This window comes from Hippichthys cyanospilos, chromosome 3 (assembly GCF_059441005.1).
Source record: "Hippichthys cyanospilos isolate Australia breed blue-spotted pipefish chromosome 3, RoL_Hcya_1.0, whole genome shotgun sequence".
Lineage (NCBI taxonomy): Eukaryota > Metazoa > Chordata > Actinopteri > Syngnathiformes > Syngnathidae > Hippichthys > Hippichthys cyanospilos.
The window spans coordinates 9,498,351-9,516,655 of NC_142371.1; the positions used below are offsets into that span (position 1 = coordinate 9,498,351).

At 37.7% G+C, this 18,305-nt stretch overlaps 2 protein-coding genes across 3 annotated transcripts; both read right to left on the reverse strand.

Moving 5' to 3' along the window:
• Nucleotides 1-869: 869 nt before the first annotated feature.
• Nucleotides 870-10,496, reverse strand: LOC148425706 (uncharacterized). Of its 2 annotated transcripts, none has more exons than XM_088411532.1 (4): nucleotides 10,198-10,496; nucleotides 4,799-5,965; nucleotides 2,086-2,148; nucleotides 870-1,666 (listed from the first exon to the last, which is right to left on the reverse strand). In XM_088411532.1, exons 1-3 carry the CDS (start codon nucleotides 10,283-10,285, stop codon nucleotides 2,090-2,092), a joined length of 1,314 nt encoding a protein of 437 aa, XP_088267658.1. In that variant the 5' UTR covers nucleotides 10,286-10,496; the 3' UTR covers nucleotides 870-1,666; nucleotides 2,086-2,089. The 2 variants fall into 2 exon arrangements, with proteins under 2 accessions (XP_088267658.1, XP_088267659.1); XM_088411533.1 differs by having other exon boundaries at nucleotides 870-1,681.
• A 925-nt stretch (nucleotides 10,497-11,421) lies between these two features.
• Nucleotides 11,422-17,773, reverse strand: LOC148425707 (lysosomal-associated transmembrane protein 4B-like). The gene is made up of 7 exons (XM_088411534.1): nucleotides 17,541-17,773; nucleotides 16,770-16,881; nucleotides 15,292-15,365; nucleotides 14,873-14,995; nucleotides 14,690-14,788; nucleotides 14,509-14,604; nucleotides 11,422-12,400 (listed from the first exon to the last, which is right to left on the reverse strand). Exons 1-7 carry the CDS (start codon nucleotides 17,634-17,636, stop codon nucleotides 12,317-12,319), a joined length of 684 nt encoding a protein of 227 aa, XP_088267660.1. The 5' UTR covers nucleotides 17,637-17,773; the 3' UTR covers nucleotides 11,422-12,316.
• Nucleotides 17,774-18,305: the final 532 nt, after the last annotated feature.

Sequence of the window (18,305 nt, forward strand, 5' to 3'; positions counted from 1 at the left end):
TGCACTTGTGGAACCCAATTCAATCGCCTCTATGTATAAATCTGTGCGTGAATAAGTGATAGACAATAGTTCACCCTCTAACCGTTTGAGGACGCTGTTTCTCCGTGCTGGACTAGATTTTGATTTTTCGTAGAAAATACTGTATGTATTTGAGAAATGATTTTTAAAGATTAAACAATTTAAAACTGTCCCTACACACTGCTAAAAAATGAACCATCTGAACAATTGAGTGAGTGAAATATTCCATTTCAACACTTTTTTCTTTCCATTACTTGCCTATTATCTCTTTTGCACTGGTTGCTATATTTGCACAACAGCAATAAAAATAGTTACAATGCTGTTTTCTGTTTAAATTGAATAGGTTCATTTCCAAGAGGTGTGACTTGGAGTTACATTGATATGTCAGTGTTCATACCCTCAGGAAGGTTCTTGGCGGTGTGTTTTCACTCAAGCAGTCCACATGTGCTGTCTGGTTTTGGAGAAGGCATTTGGCCCTGTTCTTCAGGAAGTGCTCCTGGAGTAAGGCCTACCTGACCTCCTAGTACAGGCTATTTGGTCCTGTACAATAGGTCAGAATAGGGACCAAAAACACCAACCTTCGCCAACTCAGTATTGCTGCTTTGTCCAGATTATGCTGTTCTAGTGGCTAGTGGCTCCATCTTAATTTGATTTAAACGTTTGCATGTTGTGCTCTAAATTAAAACTATCTTTTGGTCTTGTCATTTGTCTCATTCATGTTGGTTTCATGACTGATCCTTACTTTGTTTTTGTTTTTTTGGTAAACCTTAAGATGTGCCATCTGTGTTTGTGCAAAATCTAAAACGGTTTCAAAATGTACTTCTGTACCCTTTAAAACACACACAATGGGATTAGTCAGTGTAACTTTATTCTATACACTGTTTGCAGAGGCACATATAATGAATGTTCTTTATTACAGACAGAAATGATGACAAGACAATACACATAAAATAAATGTTTCGGTAGCTTCCATCTCATTTTTAAGTTAGTTTTGATAAACGTGTGAGTGTTTTGCTTAAATATGACAATCAGAATTAGAGGTAATTCATCTGAAATAGATACCAGTGTCTTGCATAGTGTTTTACAAGTTTGACACTGTGATTTACACCGTTGCACCCATCTCTTCCATTTAATGATGATACTCAGTATTCTTAAAAAAAAAAAAGCTGGTAAAATTAATTCTTCACATTATCTTATTAAAACCACCAACCAAATTAGTAGGTAAGTACCAGAGATACTGTATGACATAGACTAAATGATTATGAACATACTTCAGAAGGTGACATTACTAAGACATTTACACTAATACATATTTTTACATTTGTTTTTGCCCGTTGTAAAAGGTTCATCTACTATTAGTATTTGTCAGAGAAGATGTAACTTTGCTACACTTGGACCAGGTTGTTTTATCATTTTCTTTCAAAGCACCTCCAGTACAAAGTAATAACAGAATCCATCCAAAACCTATTCTTAAAAGTGACACATTAAGCAACAATATGTATAATCTAGCAAACAAAAGCTTAAAAAATTGTTAAGACAATACAGTACTGACAAAGTTAGGTTGGCTTTGTTGCTGCATCATTTGTTGCATCACCTTTGCATTTGTAACTTTTGGTGTTTTTCCACATTTTTAGCAGATTCCTTTTGTCTGAAACACACAAAACTGTTAAAAAAAAACACAGCTACTACTAGTATTCTTCATTTTTAAAACAACCGTGGTTATGACTCAACTTTACCATCCGCCCATTAATCTATTAGAACCCAAACACATGACTATGACTATGAATTTGAGTTAGCATTTTCAGTATGAAATACTGAATGAAATACTAAAAAAATAGCACTGACCCTTCTGCAAATCACTAAGTTATATCAAAGTGTTCTGGAAAAGTCATTGTCACTGCATCATCGTCAAAGCCTGTGGCCATCATTGTACAGGTATTTGTTTGAGTAATATTCATCTAGGGGTTAGCATTATTCTGGTTTTGTAGACAGTGGCTGAGGGTTAGGCTTCACAGTATGCATTCAGTACATACAGTACAGTTTTTTTGTTTGTTTTTTTTTACTTACCAGTTCAGTCTTCCTTTTTGGCTCTCTCCTTCTCCATACCTTGATGGCACTCTGCTGCTGACACTAATACACAAACATGCACAAACGCACATGCATACAAAAAAAGTTAGTTGATAATTTCATTAACCCTTCATCAGGCAAAATTATTTTTTTACCCTTACTCAGTAAATGCATAATCAATATTCTGAATTCATAAGTGATTTGAATGTTCTCATGCAGTCTAAGATAGACATTACCAGGATTGTATAGGACAAAAGTTCGTCTCCCCAAAATTGTCTCTAGCATGAATCATTTTCAAAATGTAAAAATAGTTTTCAATAATATCTCAACATACCATGTTTTGACCCTTTCAGCGCTATAGCTTTCCACAAAAAACTAAATAATTATTCAGTGCATAACTGTACATATTATGACATGGAGTGGAATGTACCTCAGTACACAACAAGAACATTTTTGCATCTGCGTGGCAAATCTCCTCCAAGCTCTAAACTGAGGCAACCTAGCTATGGAAAAAAAAATATTCTAAGGTAGCATATGGTGCCCTAAAAGCTTTGCACAGTACAGTATCATGTTGTAAAATGTGCTGAATACGCTCTATCTCCAATGGACAAATACTGTACTCTAATAATGTGCACTGCTGTCTGCCTGGGATTTTGTTTGTCTTTTTGAGTATTGCCTTACATAACGTAAAGCAGCAGGAACCAAATAGTGTAAAGTAAGTTGCGTGACCGAGTCTGTTTGTGATGACAAAATGATGCCACTGAAAATTCGCTCGACAAGTATTACATTTTTTGTGTGTGTGTGTGTGTGTGTTCACAGACTAACAATGTCTTGTCTGCTGCAAACAATGTAGTTCAGAAAGACACGTGTGCAATGGATTGTTGAATTGTTCATTTCAAAGACAGTGGAACAATTCATTGTGTTTTTGGTTGCTAGTCAACTCTGTTGGTTTTCTGCATGGTAACAATTATAAAACTTTTGCCATAGTGACTGTTAATCTTAAACAATGTTGACATGCCTAGATAAGCGTCTTTCCCCATTAATTGTTTATCCGGCCATAAACAAGACCTCATCTGTTGGCTTTTGTTAGTTACCTGTCAAAATCTGTTTGGAAATTCCCACTGACCAACTTTGTGTACATAAGTCACTTATTTCAACCACTGATAACACTGCTCTACTTGGACCTCTTCCCAGAAAGATTGTCAGAATTTGCCAGGCATTCATCATTTATCAGGTTGAGACTTGGTATGACACCTTGACAACCAAGTTAGCATGGTAGAGTTGACAGATAATGATGCCGCATTAAATCAAGTAATGCATTAGCTGTCATCATCAACTGCAACTTTTACCCTGGAGGACAAGACAACAGCATCACTTGTCAAACGCTTGGCTTAATGATTGTCAAATTATTGTTAAAGGGATTATGTCAATAATAATTCCATCAAAACATGCGTAAGCATAGTGAAAACTCGCTAGCTCAGACTTATATTAGTTTGCAGGCCTCTTTGTGGTACACACACATTATATATATATATATATATATTTAGAGAGCGAGAGAGAGAAATTTTTTAAGTCTTTTACAGCAATAAAAAGTTAATATCCACCCATTGATACATTTTCTAAACTGCTGATCCTCACAATTGTTGCCAGCATGCTGGAGCATATCCCAGTTGTCTTTGGGTCTTTGGTGGGGTACTCCATAAGCTGGTCGCTAGCCAAGCAGGGTACACAAAGACCAGCAAAAATTCACAGTTTCAAACAAACCAAAGGGCAATTTAGAATATCCATCGATTCAGCATGTTTTAGGAATATGAGAGGAAGCTGGACTGCCTGTTCAAAACCCGCACAGAAATGGGAAGAACATGAAAACTAAAGAGGAAGGTGTACAGTACGTGATAACCAGTCTTCCAACGTGCTGCCCAAAAAGTTAATATTTTGTCTATAATTAATTGGATGACTATTTGTTTTCATTTACAAATAATACCTTTGAAAAACAACTTTTCCACATGCGACTGAAAATGACATCATGAGTCACCTGTTTTATTGTACTGTATGTGTTGAGGTTACGTGAGCCCTGAATACATGCTGATGGCATTAACAGTCGACAGCAAGTGTCAATATGTACATTTGAAAGGTCTTCATTGTACATGAAAGATAAATTGGATAAACCAACCAAGAATGATATTGTTTTCAAGTAATCTATATTGGTGGTGGGGCCAACAGATACAAATCGATCATTTTGACTGTATTGAAGAGGGAGGAAACCAGAATAACCACACAGGAATTGCCCTTGCTCGCATTTGAATGTATGGATGTGAATGTATGGATGTTTGTGTTGGGATGAGCGTAACCAGTTCCAGTGGTTGTTTGGCTAACCAATAAAATTGGTAGCCCCTCCAGATTGGTCCAATTCTGACCAATTTATTGGTTAGCATAACCAAAAGTATGGCTTTCACCATTTGAGGTTTGAAGTTGAATTTTAAGTTAAATGATCTCAGACTGCAAAAAGTGAACATTTATACTGATTTTGACAAACATTTCATTAGTTTTTGCTTGACTGACTTGCCACCCCACCATTTCATGGGTATTGTTTTTTGTTTTTTTAAACAAATAGACATGGTCATCTAAACGATACATCTCAATTTTGTGTTTGGCAGAGTTAAATAGGAAATGACTGTTAAACAAAAGAACAAGGTCTTCTGTTAGTTTCTACCTTCAGTTGAGGTTTCAAACACTTGATCTGTTGCAGTGACTGATGAATTGGCCTCAATTTCTGTTTGTGTAGGCTCAGCTGCAGGAACTTCAATTGCACAATGACTCATCACTGATGGCGAGGCTTCAAAAAGTGGTGAAACGTCTGAGACTTCCTCTGATGAGGTTTCTGAAAGCAATGTTGAAGATACTGGAGCCTCCGGAACTTGTTCTTCAGCTACCAAGGCAGTCTCCTGAAGAGAGCTTGATTCTGCAGGTTCTGTTTGTAGAGCAGTTCCTGAAGGCATCACAATAGCAGCAGGTGGCTGCTCACCTTGTGGCTCATCTGTGACCGGAAGAAAATGAGGCATCTCCGGAATGCTCGCCGCCGCAATTCCTGTATCAATGATAGGCTCTGTTACCTCGAAGCAATCAATGGTGGAATCCTCTACTGAAGCAGCATCTGCTGTAGCTCCTGCTAGTGGCTCAACTTCATTTAGTGTAGCCTCAGTTGAAAGAGGAAATTCAGGTGTTACTAAAGCTGGAGGAGGTGGTAACTTTGCATTCTCCAAAGAAGGGGCCACTTCATAAGTGACATCAGCTGCTGCCTCGTGCGTATCTGCTACAGCAGGCTCAAGAACAGAGGTGGCAGTTTCAGGAGAGGCCCCGGCTGGGACAGCACATGCCTGTTCCACAACTGCAGACACCTCAGCCTCCACATCTTCATTTGGTCTCTCAACCTTTATTTCATCTGCAGCTGGTAGATCACATTCAATCACATCATTATCTTTCAGAACAGGAACCTCTGTCATAAATGCTTCAGACTTTTCTTTATCAGGGACTTCTGCTTGCTCCGTTTCACTATCTGCCATGGTGGCATGGTGGCTCTCTTCTTTTGAAATGGGGTTGGCCATCAGATTTTCCATGGCTTCTAGAGCAACATCAGCGAATCCTGAGTCCTTGGAGGCTTCTGCTGGAAGAGCATCTGAACCGGGCATTTCAACGCTGTTAGGATCCGGTTTTGGTTGAAGATCAGTCAAGAGGTCTTCTTCAGAGCCAGGATCTTCCTGAACTTCCATTACCACTAACGCTGCCCCATCATTTTCCTGCTGAAGATCATCTGTTAAGGCACTTTCAGACAATTGCGTTTTGTCCTCAGTGGTTTCTGCAATTATGCCGTTCCGAACAGCTGCCAACAGACAAGCAAAAGCATGATGAGTAATGGCTGACAGCATTTAAAACTCGTATAAAGGCACATTTGTATTATTTGGCTTTTGTTTTTATTTTCTATGTTTACACTATATGGATTTATTTTGTATTTATGTTTGTTAGTTTATTGCATGTCATTAACTTACTGTTTTCATTGTGGTATTGCTCCAGGTACAGCACTGCGTATGCAGCAATGGCAAGGGATAAGTGAATAAAGATGAGTTGATTTGAACTGATTATCATTGTTACAAGTCTAATGCAAATCTACTAAAACTCAGCAACGCACCCATATATTCATTACACTGCATTCATATCGTATGTGATTCTAATTTAAAGCAACACATGACTTGCCCGTTTATTTATTTGAAAATTACTTTGGTTACAAGTTCATTAAAACATACAAATAAAAAACCCAGGGATTTTAGTTAAAAGCTAAATTGATGACAGGAATTGTTACATAAACAATGAGACAGAAAGAATGTCTGAAAGTAAGTTTTCATTTCCTTTGTTTAAAGTGAGACTTAGTGAATTCTGAGTTGAACCCCTAAAGCTCGGCGAGGCACGCTCAGGGGAAATAAATCACATGTGACAATGGCTTTTCTGAGACACACCCCACCTTAACTCACATGGACTGACATTAATTGTGTGTCAACAAAATGTTAGCCTTGAGGTAAAAGCACAGTACCGGAGCAAACAGGTATATAGATTTTTCAGGGAAAATGTCAGGAACGATAACCTAAATCCATACAGGTTTCATAAGATCCAGGTCTGTTTGATTATGGCAAAGATTTGCCTCAACAGGACAAATCAGAAGAGATCTGCTCACTGTATGGCTGAAAAGTTTTGACTCAGCAGAGGCCTGATTTTATTTGTCTGTGTCTGAAAGGGTGTAAAGTGCCAAGAGTTGATAGGTGGAAAGGAATGTGATAGACTGCTTTCACATAACAGGCCAACTTCTCATGAACAGAGATGTTTTCTATTTTTTTTTTTTCTATGCACACAAAAACAAGGTTATAGGCCAAAGAAAATGTTTCATATTCAGAAACTGTCTAAACAAAAAGTGTTTGGGTGTGAAAATCAACACATGTTTTATGTGTTCACCTGTTTTGTTTTTGTCAAGTAATGTTTTTGGGCCTTCTCTAAATTACTTAGCTCGTTCAATGCCAAACACGTATTTATAGATCATTAAAGTGTCCCAGGTACTAAGTTAAGAAGGGTCTAAAAATAACTGGAGATGACTCATTGAATGCAGCAACTTTCCAAAAAAAAGAAAGAAAGAAAGAAAGAAAGAAAGAGAGAAAGAAAGAAAGAAAGAAAGAAAGAAAGAAAGAAAGAAAGAAAGAAAGAAAGAAAGAAAGAAAGAAAGAAAGAAAGAAAGAAAGAAAGAAAGAAAGAAAGAAAGAAAGAAAGAAAGAGAGAAAGAACATGCCTGGGACTAAATACCTGAGACTCCTGAAAAATAGAGAAAAATGCATATTTGGGGTTGAATGAGTTGACAGTGCTTGTCACGTAACATAACACATAACAATGGTCAGTAAAGAGTCCAGATATCTATTCTAAGAACTAATTTAAGGAGGGTGTAAAAAAACTGCAAATTATATTTTTTAAAAAAACTGCAGGTAACTCATTAAATGTGGCAATTTTCTTAATAAATAAATAACTGAAGTACCTGGGATTGAATGTCTGAAACTCCTAAGAGGGACGTAAAAATATGCCTTTGGGATTGAATGACTGCTTGCCACCTAACATAACACATAACTCGGATTTATACGTTATTGAAGAGTCCAGATAAGCGATCCTGGGAACTGATTTAAGGATGGTGTATAAATAGCTGGAGATAACTCTTTAAACTGAGCCATTTTCTTAACATATAACATTTAAAAAGCTAATCAGAATTAAAATTAAACAAATCAATAAACAAAGTACCTGCGATTGAATGTCTTCTGTAAAATACATCTTTGAGATTGATTAGGGTTATTCCAGAATCGGAGGATATGTAAGTCCCGCCTATCAAATTTTAATTAATCCACATACAAAAGCTGGTTTCTTAGGAAATTCACTTGTCTTGAGACCAAATCTAAAAAAAACACACCAAAAAGAGTAATGAATGCCTCAAAATAGTTTCTAAAATACCAAATAAGTCTGGTGTACTGTACACCCTAAAATTCCATTTGAGGGGGATATGTTTCATTGTGGGGCAGCACGAGACTAGCACGTCCGCCTCAATGTGCAGAGATCACGGACTCCGGCCATCCCATGTGGAGACTGCATGTGCCTGTGTGGGAATTCTCCGGGTATTCCAGTTTCCCCCCACATACAAAAAACAATCCAAATTGTCCTAAGGTATTTAGGTATGTTTGAGAGAAGGAATAGTTGTTCATCTTTGAGTGCCCTGCAACTGGCTGACAACCATAATAAATTATTTTTTCAAATGTTTTCTGTACTTTTCATTCTTCGACATGGGTAAGCTTGTTCTTTTGGTTCGCGGTAGCAGCTATCCTCCTGAAAGAAAGCTAACATTCGTCAAGATTTGCAACTTATTTTACAACTCCTCAGTTGTGTTTAGCGTATCAGTATTGTAAACACCCCAAAAAAATGATGAATGAATCTGTAAACTGAGCGAAGATGAGCTAATCGAGCTGCTGCTAGTTTATTACCTATTAATAATACGCAGCAGAACATCATTAAAATCGCAGGTTGACTTTTCACAAAATGTCCTCCAACTCTGGAATTACCCTTATATTGGCCAAAACATTCTCATGGTCAAGGGCAAAAGGAACACAGGGAAGCAAAACTCCATTATTTTCTCACAAGCATGGATAAAATATTTGGTTGGATTTAACAGACTATAATATGTTAAATACAATATATTGTAATAACATCTGGTATAACAGCTAGCCTACTGGGTTGTGTTAGTTAACACATCAGCTCTCGTATAGGCAGTTTTAAACCATTCAATCAATCCATTTGACCATCAAACGAGCAGGTCTATTCCATCAAATCCAAGTAACAGAAAAGTCACGCTCATGTGGCCATAGCCTTCTAAATAACAGGAAAACAGCCCATGTACCTTATCCTAACTGATAGTAATTTGAACAGCATGCATATATACTGGCATAAGAAAATCTGAATGTAAATTATTGACTAAAGTGAACTTAGAGATCTATTGAGTCTGAGTGCCTGCATACATGCTTGAATCGTGTGTCAACATGATTTTTCTGCCAATGATCACTGGGGTGGTAGTCAAAACAGCGCCATGGTTAGGCAGACAGGGATTCCAGAGATTAGATGGGACCACTGGCAACTGGGACAGCCCACAATGTGTTTGTATTAGTCGCACAAAAACATGCATAACTAAAGAAAAGTGTATGCCAAGTGCTCTCATTTGTACTTTGTATTCGTTAGCCTCATGAAGGTGCAAGCTAGTGAAGGTGCCTGGAGAATAAACAAAAACTACTGACATTATAAACATTACCAGTGGTAATGGCAAATGGCAAGGTCAATAGTAAGTCACAAAAAGTCAAGGATGATCATATTTTTCATTTATTTGAAGTGGGGAATATAATTTGACCTTTTCTACTCTTTAGATTACACACATATTCACAGTCACATGGCTTGCTGGAGTCTATCCCAGCAGTCTTTGGGCAGTCGGTGGGGGGCACCCTGGACTGGTCGATCAGCACACAGAGACAACCAACCATACACACTCACAATCATAATCATCATTGTTTTGTTTTTTTTTTATAATGGCTGACTAACAATAGCCGTGACTGTCATGCATGCATATAAGAAGGTTTTGTGTGCGCAAAGCTGTGCCTAGTATGACATAGCTATGTGCCTGTAGGTTGAATCTATGAATGGACAATCATGGTTTGTCTTAAGTCCCTTGATGGCCATGGGCACCACGTGAAAAACTTGACAAAGTAATACAGTGAGAGTGGCACAGAGGAATGTGTCAAGAGGCCATAAATCCATTATTTGGATTTATCATTCAAACAAATGCTCAATCACTCTTACCTATAAATTGAAATTTCATGAGAATGACATTTATAAACCATATTGAAAGTTTACTGTAGGCTACCAATAAGTCAAGCAAGAAAGCACATAGTGTACCAGAACTGTGGAGAGGAGACACACCTCCAGCAAAACATCACTGAAGGAAAGTACCATTTCATATTGCTTCTTAAATGAAAGGTAAAAGCACCAACTTACCCGATGTGGCACCATTGCTTTCTTCAGGTTTTGTACCTGGTTTCTTTTCTTGATCTACAGTCTGCGCACTGGATGAGGAGCAGCCCATGTTTGTGAATGTAAAAAAGAAAAACTAAACAAGTACCGTAGAGATCTAGAAATTCCACTCGATAAATGTTTAAAGATTGGGGCGATGATCACATGCAAAGCTTCGGTCCTTGTGTGCCACTGTGATCACGCGTGGCATGCTGCCCCCTAATCATCAGTTGTTCACTCTTGCCTGGCTACGTAGTCCACGCACATACATGGTTCTCAGAAGGAGGAGTATAGAGGTGGCGAGGGTGGGGTCAAGGCTGTATGGAGTGTACGTGTGTCCTCCCCTTCCTCACCTCGCCGGGGTGGTTCCTCCACTTCCTCCAAAAACAATCCACTTTCTGTCGCTAATATTTTGCAATAGGCTTCAGTGAACTTGTGACCTTTATGTAAATATTCCAAAAATTAGTAAGTACGAGAGCAGACCGTTTTATTCCTTTGTGTTACACTGCACAATGAATGTACCGCATGAATAGGTTGAGTTTATATGTTTGCATGTTTGTAGCCCCCTCTCCCAAATGCTGATTATCTCGCAGCTGCACCCTGGTAGACCGAGCTTCAAGTAATAAGCGCTAAAACTGACACGCTCACTCCGGATAATAATGCCATATTTATCTAAGACTGTGGGTCAAAGTCAAACGCTAACACGTGCTACGTTGCTTTGCCTATCTGAAAAGCTGGCAGCCGCTGAAAGTATTTGAGCGTGTGCACGTTGAAATATAGTTTGTATAATTCATTTATTTTTAAATATTTTTTGTTGCCACAGCTACTATATGTTTCCTCATGTACAGTGTAGCAGAATTATTCAACTACTTGAGCTATGTGTGCAACAATTCATGCATGTGGGCCATAAATCACAAGAGAAAATATGTGAACAATGGGTTAATTTTTCGGAAATACTGAACATTCGTTTTTTACCATCAGTTTATGGGAAAAGGTGGTAGTCACTATAATTTTAGCCACTCTGATTAGCAGAGTTATATTGTTATATATATTAATTGTTATATATACAATTGTTATATATACAATTAGCAATTTGTGTAAATCGTTATATCTTGCAAATGTCATTTAGACAAAGAAAATCCCAGAAATAATAACAACTAAACAGGCAAGTTAGGTCATTAATTAATACATAAGGATGAAACACAAGCATTTGAAATGTAAATTTGATTTTAATGCACAAGAGAACAAGTTCACTTTGATTGCACATATCAGCAGGACATTTGTATTGGAGGAGCACGCGTAAAATAAAAACACGGCATCATGTTTGCACATGATGAAAGAACACGTTACTAATCGAAAAACAAACACAACTGTGGTGCATATTCATTAAGCTTCTCTTCAATAGAAGTCAAATATCATCACATACAGGTAATTCCCAATTTTATCATCCCACTCTGTTGTGGTTTCCACTCACTAAAAGAAATGCCATAATTGTCATCAAAAGACATGTTTTTATCTCTTTAAAAGAAAAGGATGAAACATTACACACAACATTAGGTCACTTTCAAAACATGTTTTAGTCAATATTATATGTTAAGGTACAGTCCATCAGCGAGAAGACTACTGTGTAAATATAGGCAAGGCACCCCGCCAATCATGAGCTGAGATGCATCAAACAGGAATTATATGTCAAGCCCTAACTCTCTCTTCACACTGGGCATTAATCACTTGAATATGAAAGTTGCACAACACTTACAAATACACAAAACGCAAACAGCGTCAATAAAAATATATATTGTATAATTTATCACCTATTAAACTTTCTGTTGCATTCTTAATGGTAAGACTGTATCAACAAACCTGAATGCATAAAATAATGAGGAATTCCTCAAATGAGACTGAATAACGAGATTCATACTTTTAAGTCAGGGTTAGGTCACGCTGGTGGTATGATGTGTGCATTTTACAATAAACGTGTGCCGTGCCTTTGTTCATAAAAAATGTGCGTCGAGAAACAACATGAGCTTAAGGGAAACCGGAGAGGCAGTGTGGTGCACATATGGATTGTAACATCAAACTCCAGTCAAAAAGATCCTGAATGTTTTCAGGCTGTTATGGTGGACGAAGACTGAGGTGCACTCTGTTTGCCCGGAACACTCACGCAATCGTCATACGGAGGAAGAAGGACCTGTCCAATAAATGACAACAACACACATGTTGAATAATAATAATTATGATAACAATAATAATAAGGGGGATTACTTGAACGCTCCCCAATATTCCCACTCTCATATCAAAACATTAATCCACTAGTTTTTTTTTTCATTTTTACTTATTTTTTTCAGTAAAAGCAACAATAAACTAATTTGGCCATTTTCAGCAGAAAGAAGGGTGATATTTTGTCGACAAATTATTCTTACGTTATAAGTTCATAAAAAATTAAATGTTCAAAAACACATTTTTCCAAATGATTAACACACTTTTACCCAAACAGTTAATCAAGTTAATATTTTGTCTATAATTAATCATGGCTCAGCTTGCAAAAGTCACATGACCAAATCCAATAAACAGGTGAGCCACGATTGGTCGTTAGTGGAGTTCTTGAGTATACTTGAGTGTGCCTGAATATAATTCCGCCATCAACCATTGGCCAGCCGCACACTTATTTAATATTGATTGTGTTTTGTAAATATGAAAGAAAGGAAAGAGTTTTTGTTAGTTTTTGATGAGATGTATTGAATGTCATCATGCTGCAGTACTGCTTTTTAATCCTGGGGAAAACAACATATGCAGTTTTATTTTATAAAGCACACCTTTGGGCATGATTATTGAAGTACAGCAAACAGCAAGCAGTACCCATGTAGTAAGTGCAATCTGTGAAATGGAAATACATTTACAGTGATTTTTTTGTTTGTTTAAAGTTTTTTACACACGCTTTTGGAATGATACTAACATATTTAAACATGCATAATGTATAAGCAAAATCAACAAATAAATAATAAATAAAATAACAGTATATATATATATATATATATATATATATATATATATATATATATATATATATATATATATATATATATATATATACATATATATATATATATATATATATATATATATATATATATATATATATATATATATATATATATATATATATATATATATATATATATATATATATATAGTTGACGTAGTTGGTTATGAAAAGACATACTTGCACGTGCTTTTGTCCTGCAGATGTCATCATAATCCATCTTCCATACAATAAGCAAATGTAAGATGTTCTCCCCTTCATGACTCAACTTGTATTTGCAGCTCACTCATTGAAAGCAACAGCACCAATACATCGCCATTTTAAACAACGAGTCACTGTAGTTTCATACAGTGCAGTGTTTTATTGCTAAGATAAGACATCCTAATCTCTTACAGCGTAGACACGCATTCAGTAATCAATACCGTTTGATAGTGATTACTTCTGCCTGTAACAATCAATGTCTGGCTTAGCTGAATTAACTGACAGATCGACCAACGGAACAGAAAACCCTGAATTTGTCTCGTCGAGTGCTGTCGGTGTGTATTGCTGCAGAGGGTAATTCATTTTTGTATCATGAAATGAACGGATAACAAATGTGTGGAAACTAACATGTGTGTGCCTAATTCATTGTGATTTCATAGTGAAAAGAGTGTGAAGATAACAAAAACATGTTTCGTGACTTGCCTCGAAGTGAAATTGAAACAGAATAAACTAAGCCCAAGACCATTACTTAAGACCTACCTGTATTTTTTAAATATTGTATTTATTTTATTTTCCCCTGTGTTGAGTCAAAATATTGGTCATTTCCCCTCTTGTTCTTAAAAACTCTTAATGTGAATTTCAAGCAGTTCCAACTCAGAATACATCACCGTCATGTGCCGTCAATAGTAGTCATACTTACATACACGTTGCTATTCACAGATCACGAAAGTAGTTGCAAAATGCATACGCACACTTTTTTTGTGTCCCTTTGTGTTTCATTATAAACTTTATGTAGCACCAGCACGGCAACACAATATAAGCATGGAAGCCACCCGCAAGTTGTGTGTGTGCTCAAACGCAGCAGAACATCAGATAGCCCGGTACATCTAACAAGACTGTCATGTTTCGCTTTGTGACTTGCCCTCCTTTCTCTCACTTTCCTCCACAGTTTGCATGCCAGGACTTTTGGCATGTGTTTGTTTGCGTGAGTTGTATGTGTGCGCGCGTGCGCTTCTATTTTACCTCTGAGGTCAGGTTATGATTGTTTGACTTACCGTTGTGTCATTGGTTGTGACATAGAGCAGAATCTCGGCAGTGCCGCGACTGCACACATATCTGTAGCAATTCCACACGCAGGCCATCAAGTAAGCCTGAAAGAGGAATAAAACTCATGATTAAAACACTTACTTTGAATAATGTGCTCCAAAAGAATGCGCTTAAATAAAGGGAACATACCTTAAAGCCCAGAATACAGCTGATGAATATCAACACAATGAGAACCAAGCACACGTTACTGAGTGCAGCAATCTCCTCTTTGTAAGGGAAATTGTCAGGCTAAAGGGGAAAGTGCAAAGTGTGTATTTCTGGAGCATGTACAAATGGCATCCACTGCATATACAGTATATGGAGCTTCCTTACCAATTGCTGCAGGTAATCCTGTACTGTGTTTGGATAAACCACAATGCTCACAGCGACAAGGGTGTTGAGTGCAAAGTCAAAGATTTGATAGCAAAAAAATGGGACGATCCAGGCAGCGCGCAACTGAAAGAGAAATGTCAAAATTGGAGGTGAATTTGTACAAGCTTCTAAGACCTCGAAAGCCAAATACATATTAACCTGTGTTACAGGGAGACTAAGTGTACAGTAGTTTGACTTTATGGTTATTATTATCATTACAAATAATTCATCATTAATTTGTGAGTACAAAAGCAAATCACATTGACTGATCAAATAAACCCAACTACTGTGAAAAGCCTTTTAGGACAAACAAGCATTGCAAAGGTGCACACATAATTTTGATGTAGCAGTAATCAGGATTAGAGAAGTAAACATTTTACCTTGTATGCACCATATGTTGCCATCCCACAAATAAGTATCATCAGCAGAGAAATTGCCGATGCAATGCACATGTCTGAAGCAGAAAGAAGAGACAAATGTCTTCAATTTGCAAGACAATATAAAACAAAGATGCTAAATACACAGTATTATTAACTCAACTATAAATAAAGGGGAAACTGTTATAGTTCATGCAGCACTTTCCCACTGACGAACTTTCAAGTACAAACACCCACCACACCAACAAGTGAGGAGCCACAGCTTTCATATTAAATCCAAAAGGTAAGCAGAGCTGCACTGATCTCTGTTGAATGCACAGGCCAGCCGGGCACATTATCTTCTGAATAGCGTGTACATACAGTACTTGATTTTTTGGGTGAAGTTGTCAGTGCGGTGCTATACCTGCCTGTGTATCACAATACAATGTCACCACCCTGGTTGTTATGGTAACAACATCCCGATTCTTCACTGGCCAAACAGTGTATGGGGTGTGGTGTCTACTTGTTTACTTGCATGCGACAGAGCCACCCTCTCAATGGCCAACAACTCTTTATCCTTTGGACTATTTTAACTATGCAATGGTATCTTATTACCTGGGAATTGTTTCGAACAGTAAAACGTGCATCATATGTTTTGCAAAAATAACATGTCCTAACACTGTGAATCCCCAGTAGTGGGGGGTGGGGGTGATGGGGAGCTAATTTTGCTGCAAAAAGGAAAAATCTGTAATTGACGTTATAGCCTATATATCCCACAAGATGGTAGCAAAGGCCTTCTTTAGTTTAAATGAAGCCGCTTTAAATTGTTTCATGGGTACCAAGATGTCAACATATGGAGCACAAATAACAGCAGTTAATGAATATTCTGAAGTTCACAGCAATTGATATGGTGATAAATGTGTATATTGTGTATATATGTGTAACTAAACCCTTTCTTTTCTTGGTTGTAACATTTCCAGGGACTTAGAATGTTGACTTGTCTTTGGACTGAAGGCGCTTCATTTCATTTCCTCTACTTCATCAAACATTTACAGTGGCCTGCTATTATCCCAGTATAACTTTCTTCATCTTAAATGCAAATCACACTGATACGCATCACAGAAAGATCAGATTATACAATTAATAATGCATGACAAGCCAGCCACTGGTCATTCCGTCATGGCTTTCATACTGTCTGGTCGAAGAATCACAGTGTACAGTTTTGAGTCAAGCTCAAAAGTCCAAAAGCACTCAAACGGGGGGGGAAAAATAAAGTATCATCAGGCAGCTTAATCCCTAAAAGTAGGGCACTGCAGTCCAAAGGCTAACAGTGGCTGTCACTGTATCCCACCTGTCAAACTGTTCTGAGGGCACGCCTGCTCCAACCGTTAAGGAGACTTTCCCGTCTACAAACCCTTTATACTGTACTTTGTGCTTGGTATTTAAAAAAAAATAGCTCTTGACATTGTGGACATGTCCCAATTAAAGAGTGAACAACTTACTGGCATCATCCATGACATCCAAGTCATTAGCCAACTCAGCGCTGGTCAGGTGGTACTGCTCAGGATCACTGAGCGCTGTGAGCAGGATGAGCAATACCACGGCGTTGATGAGCTTAGGGACACAGAACATATGGGCAGCTAAGGCGAACAGTGTGCACAAGGACGCAGGTGCCACGAAATCCGTGAAGAAAACACAAATTCAAGTAATCACACTACATTATTTCATCACATTCCGATGAGCATGCATATCTCATTGGATGTCTAGTGAGTGCACGATAATAGTGTCGTGAAATGTATATACGGAGTGGATAAGCGTTTTGGGTTTGGTCTGGTCAAGCACAGCTTTCCAGAAAATGACTCATACACTCACCAGGAACGGAAAATTCAAGAGGCAGCCAGTAACAAAAGCCGGCTGCTACCTGAGGAGGCCCGCGGTAATTTATTCATTGGGTGGGTCACAATGTTTTTCCACGTGTGCTATTGTTTACCCTTCCCTTTACATTCACACTATGAAAAGTTCCATGCATTGATGTAAATATGAAGCAGCGCATAATCACTACTTGGCATTCATGAAAAAGACAATACTCTACATCTCAATCATTTGATGTCTGCAATATCAAACACTAGGCATTTTAGTTAATGAGAAGGTATTCAAATCAGTGTGACGGGACCGTCACACTGTTTTTTTTTGTTTGTTTGTTTTTTCTTTTTTTTTTTTGTATATGCAGTACTACAGCTCGCACATGATTGCTGCTGATATGCGGTGCTCACCATGTACCAGACCCCCAAGATGATGGTTCCAGTGCGGACATGACAGCAGAGACAGCAGCTTGTGGAATACCAGAGGTCCCACGGGGATGTCGTCATCGTGTCAACCTTGAAAAACAACGTCGGCGTTCCCTCGCAACGTGCCTCCACGGTCCACACCGGGAAATGACAAACACCCACCGAACCTACTCTTATTTATCTGTGGGTGAAGATTAACTGTGCAGAGCGAGCGTCAAATTGCCGGAACATAGTTACCGCAATTTCCGGCTTTCAAAATAAAACACTTCGGTCATTCTTTACATTTTAACTCATTCTATATCCTGCAATTAGTGAGAAAACGGCGCTTATCAGCCACATCTAAACAGAAAGAAAATAAATGAATACAAATGAGCAGAAGGAATGTGGCGAAGTCATTTGGCTTAATAAATGAATGCTCATTACCAGTGTTGTGAGTAATGCATTACAAAAGTAATGTGATTACTGTAATGCATTACTTAAAAAAGGTAGTTCATTACAGTACAGTAATTACAGTAAGCAGTAAAAAAAAAAATCTGTAACGTCGTAATATGACAAAAAAGTAATATTGTACTCGTTACAAATGAGAGTAAAGTAATGCATTACAATGCATTTTATAACGCTATTATAGACTTTTAAAATACTTTTTTTTTTCCTCCGGCTTATAGTCCGGAAATATGGTGTGTGTGTGTGTGTTTCGGTTGTTGAGTGTTGTCACATCTGTGGTTCTTGGATTGCTTTTTGTATGAAAAC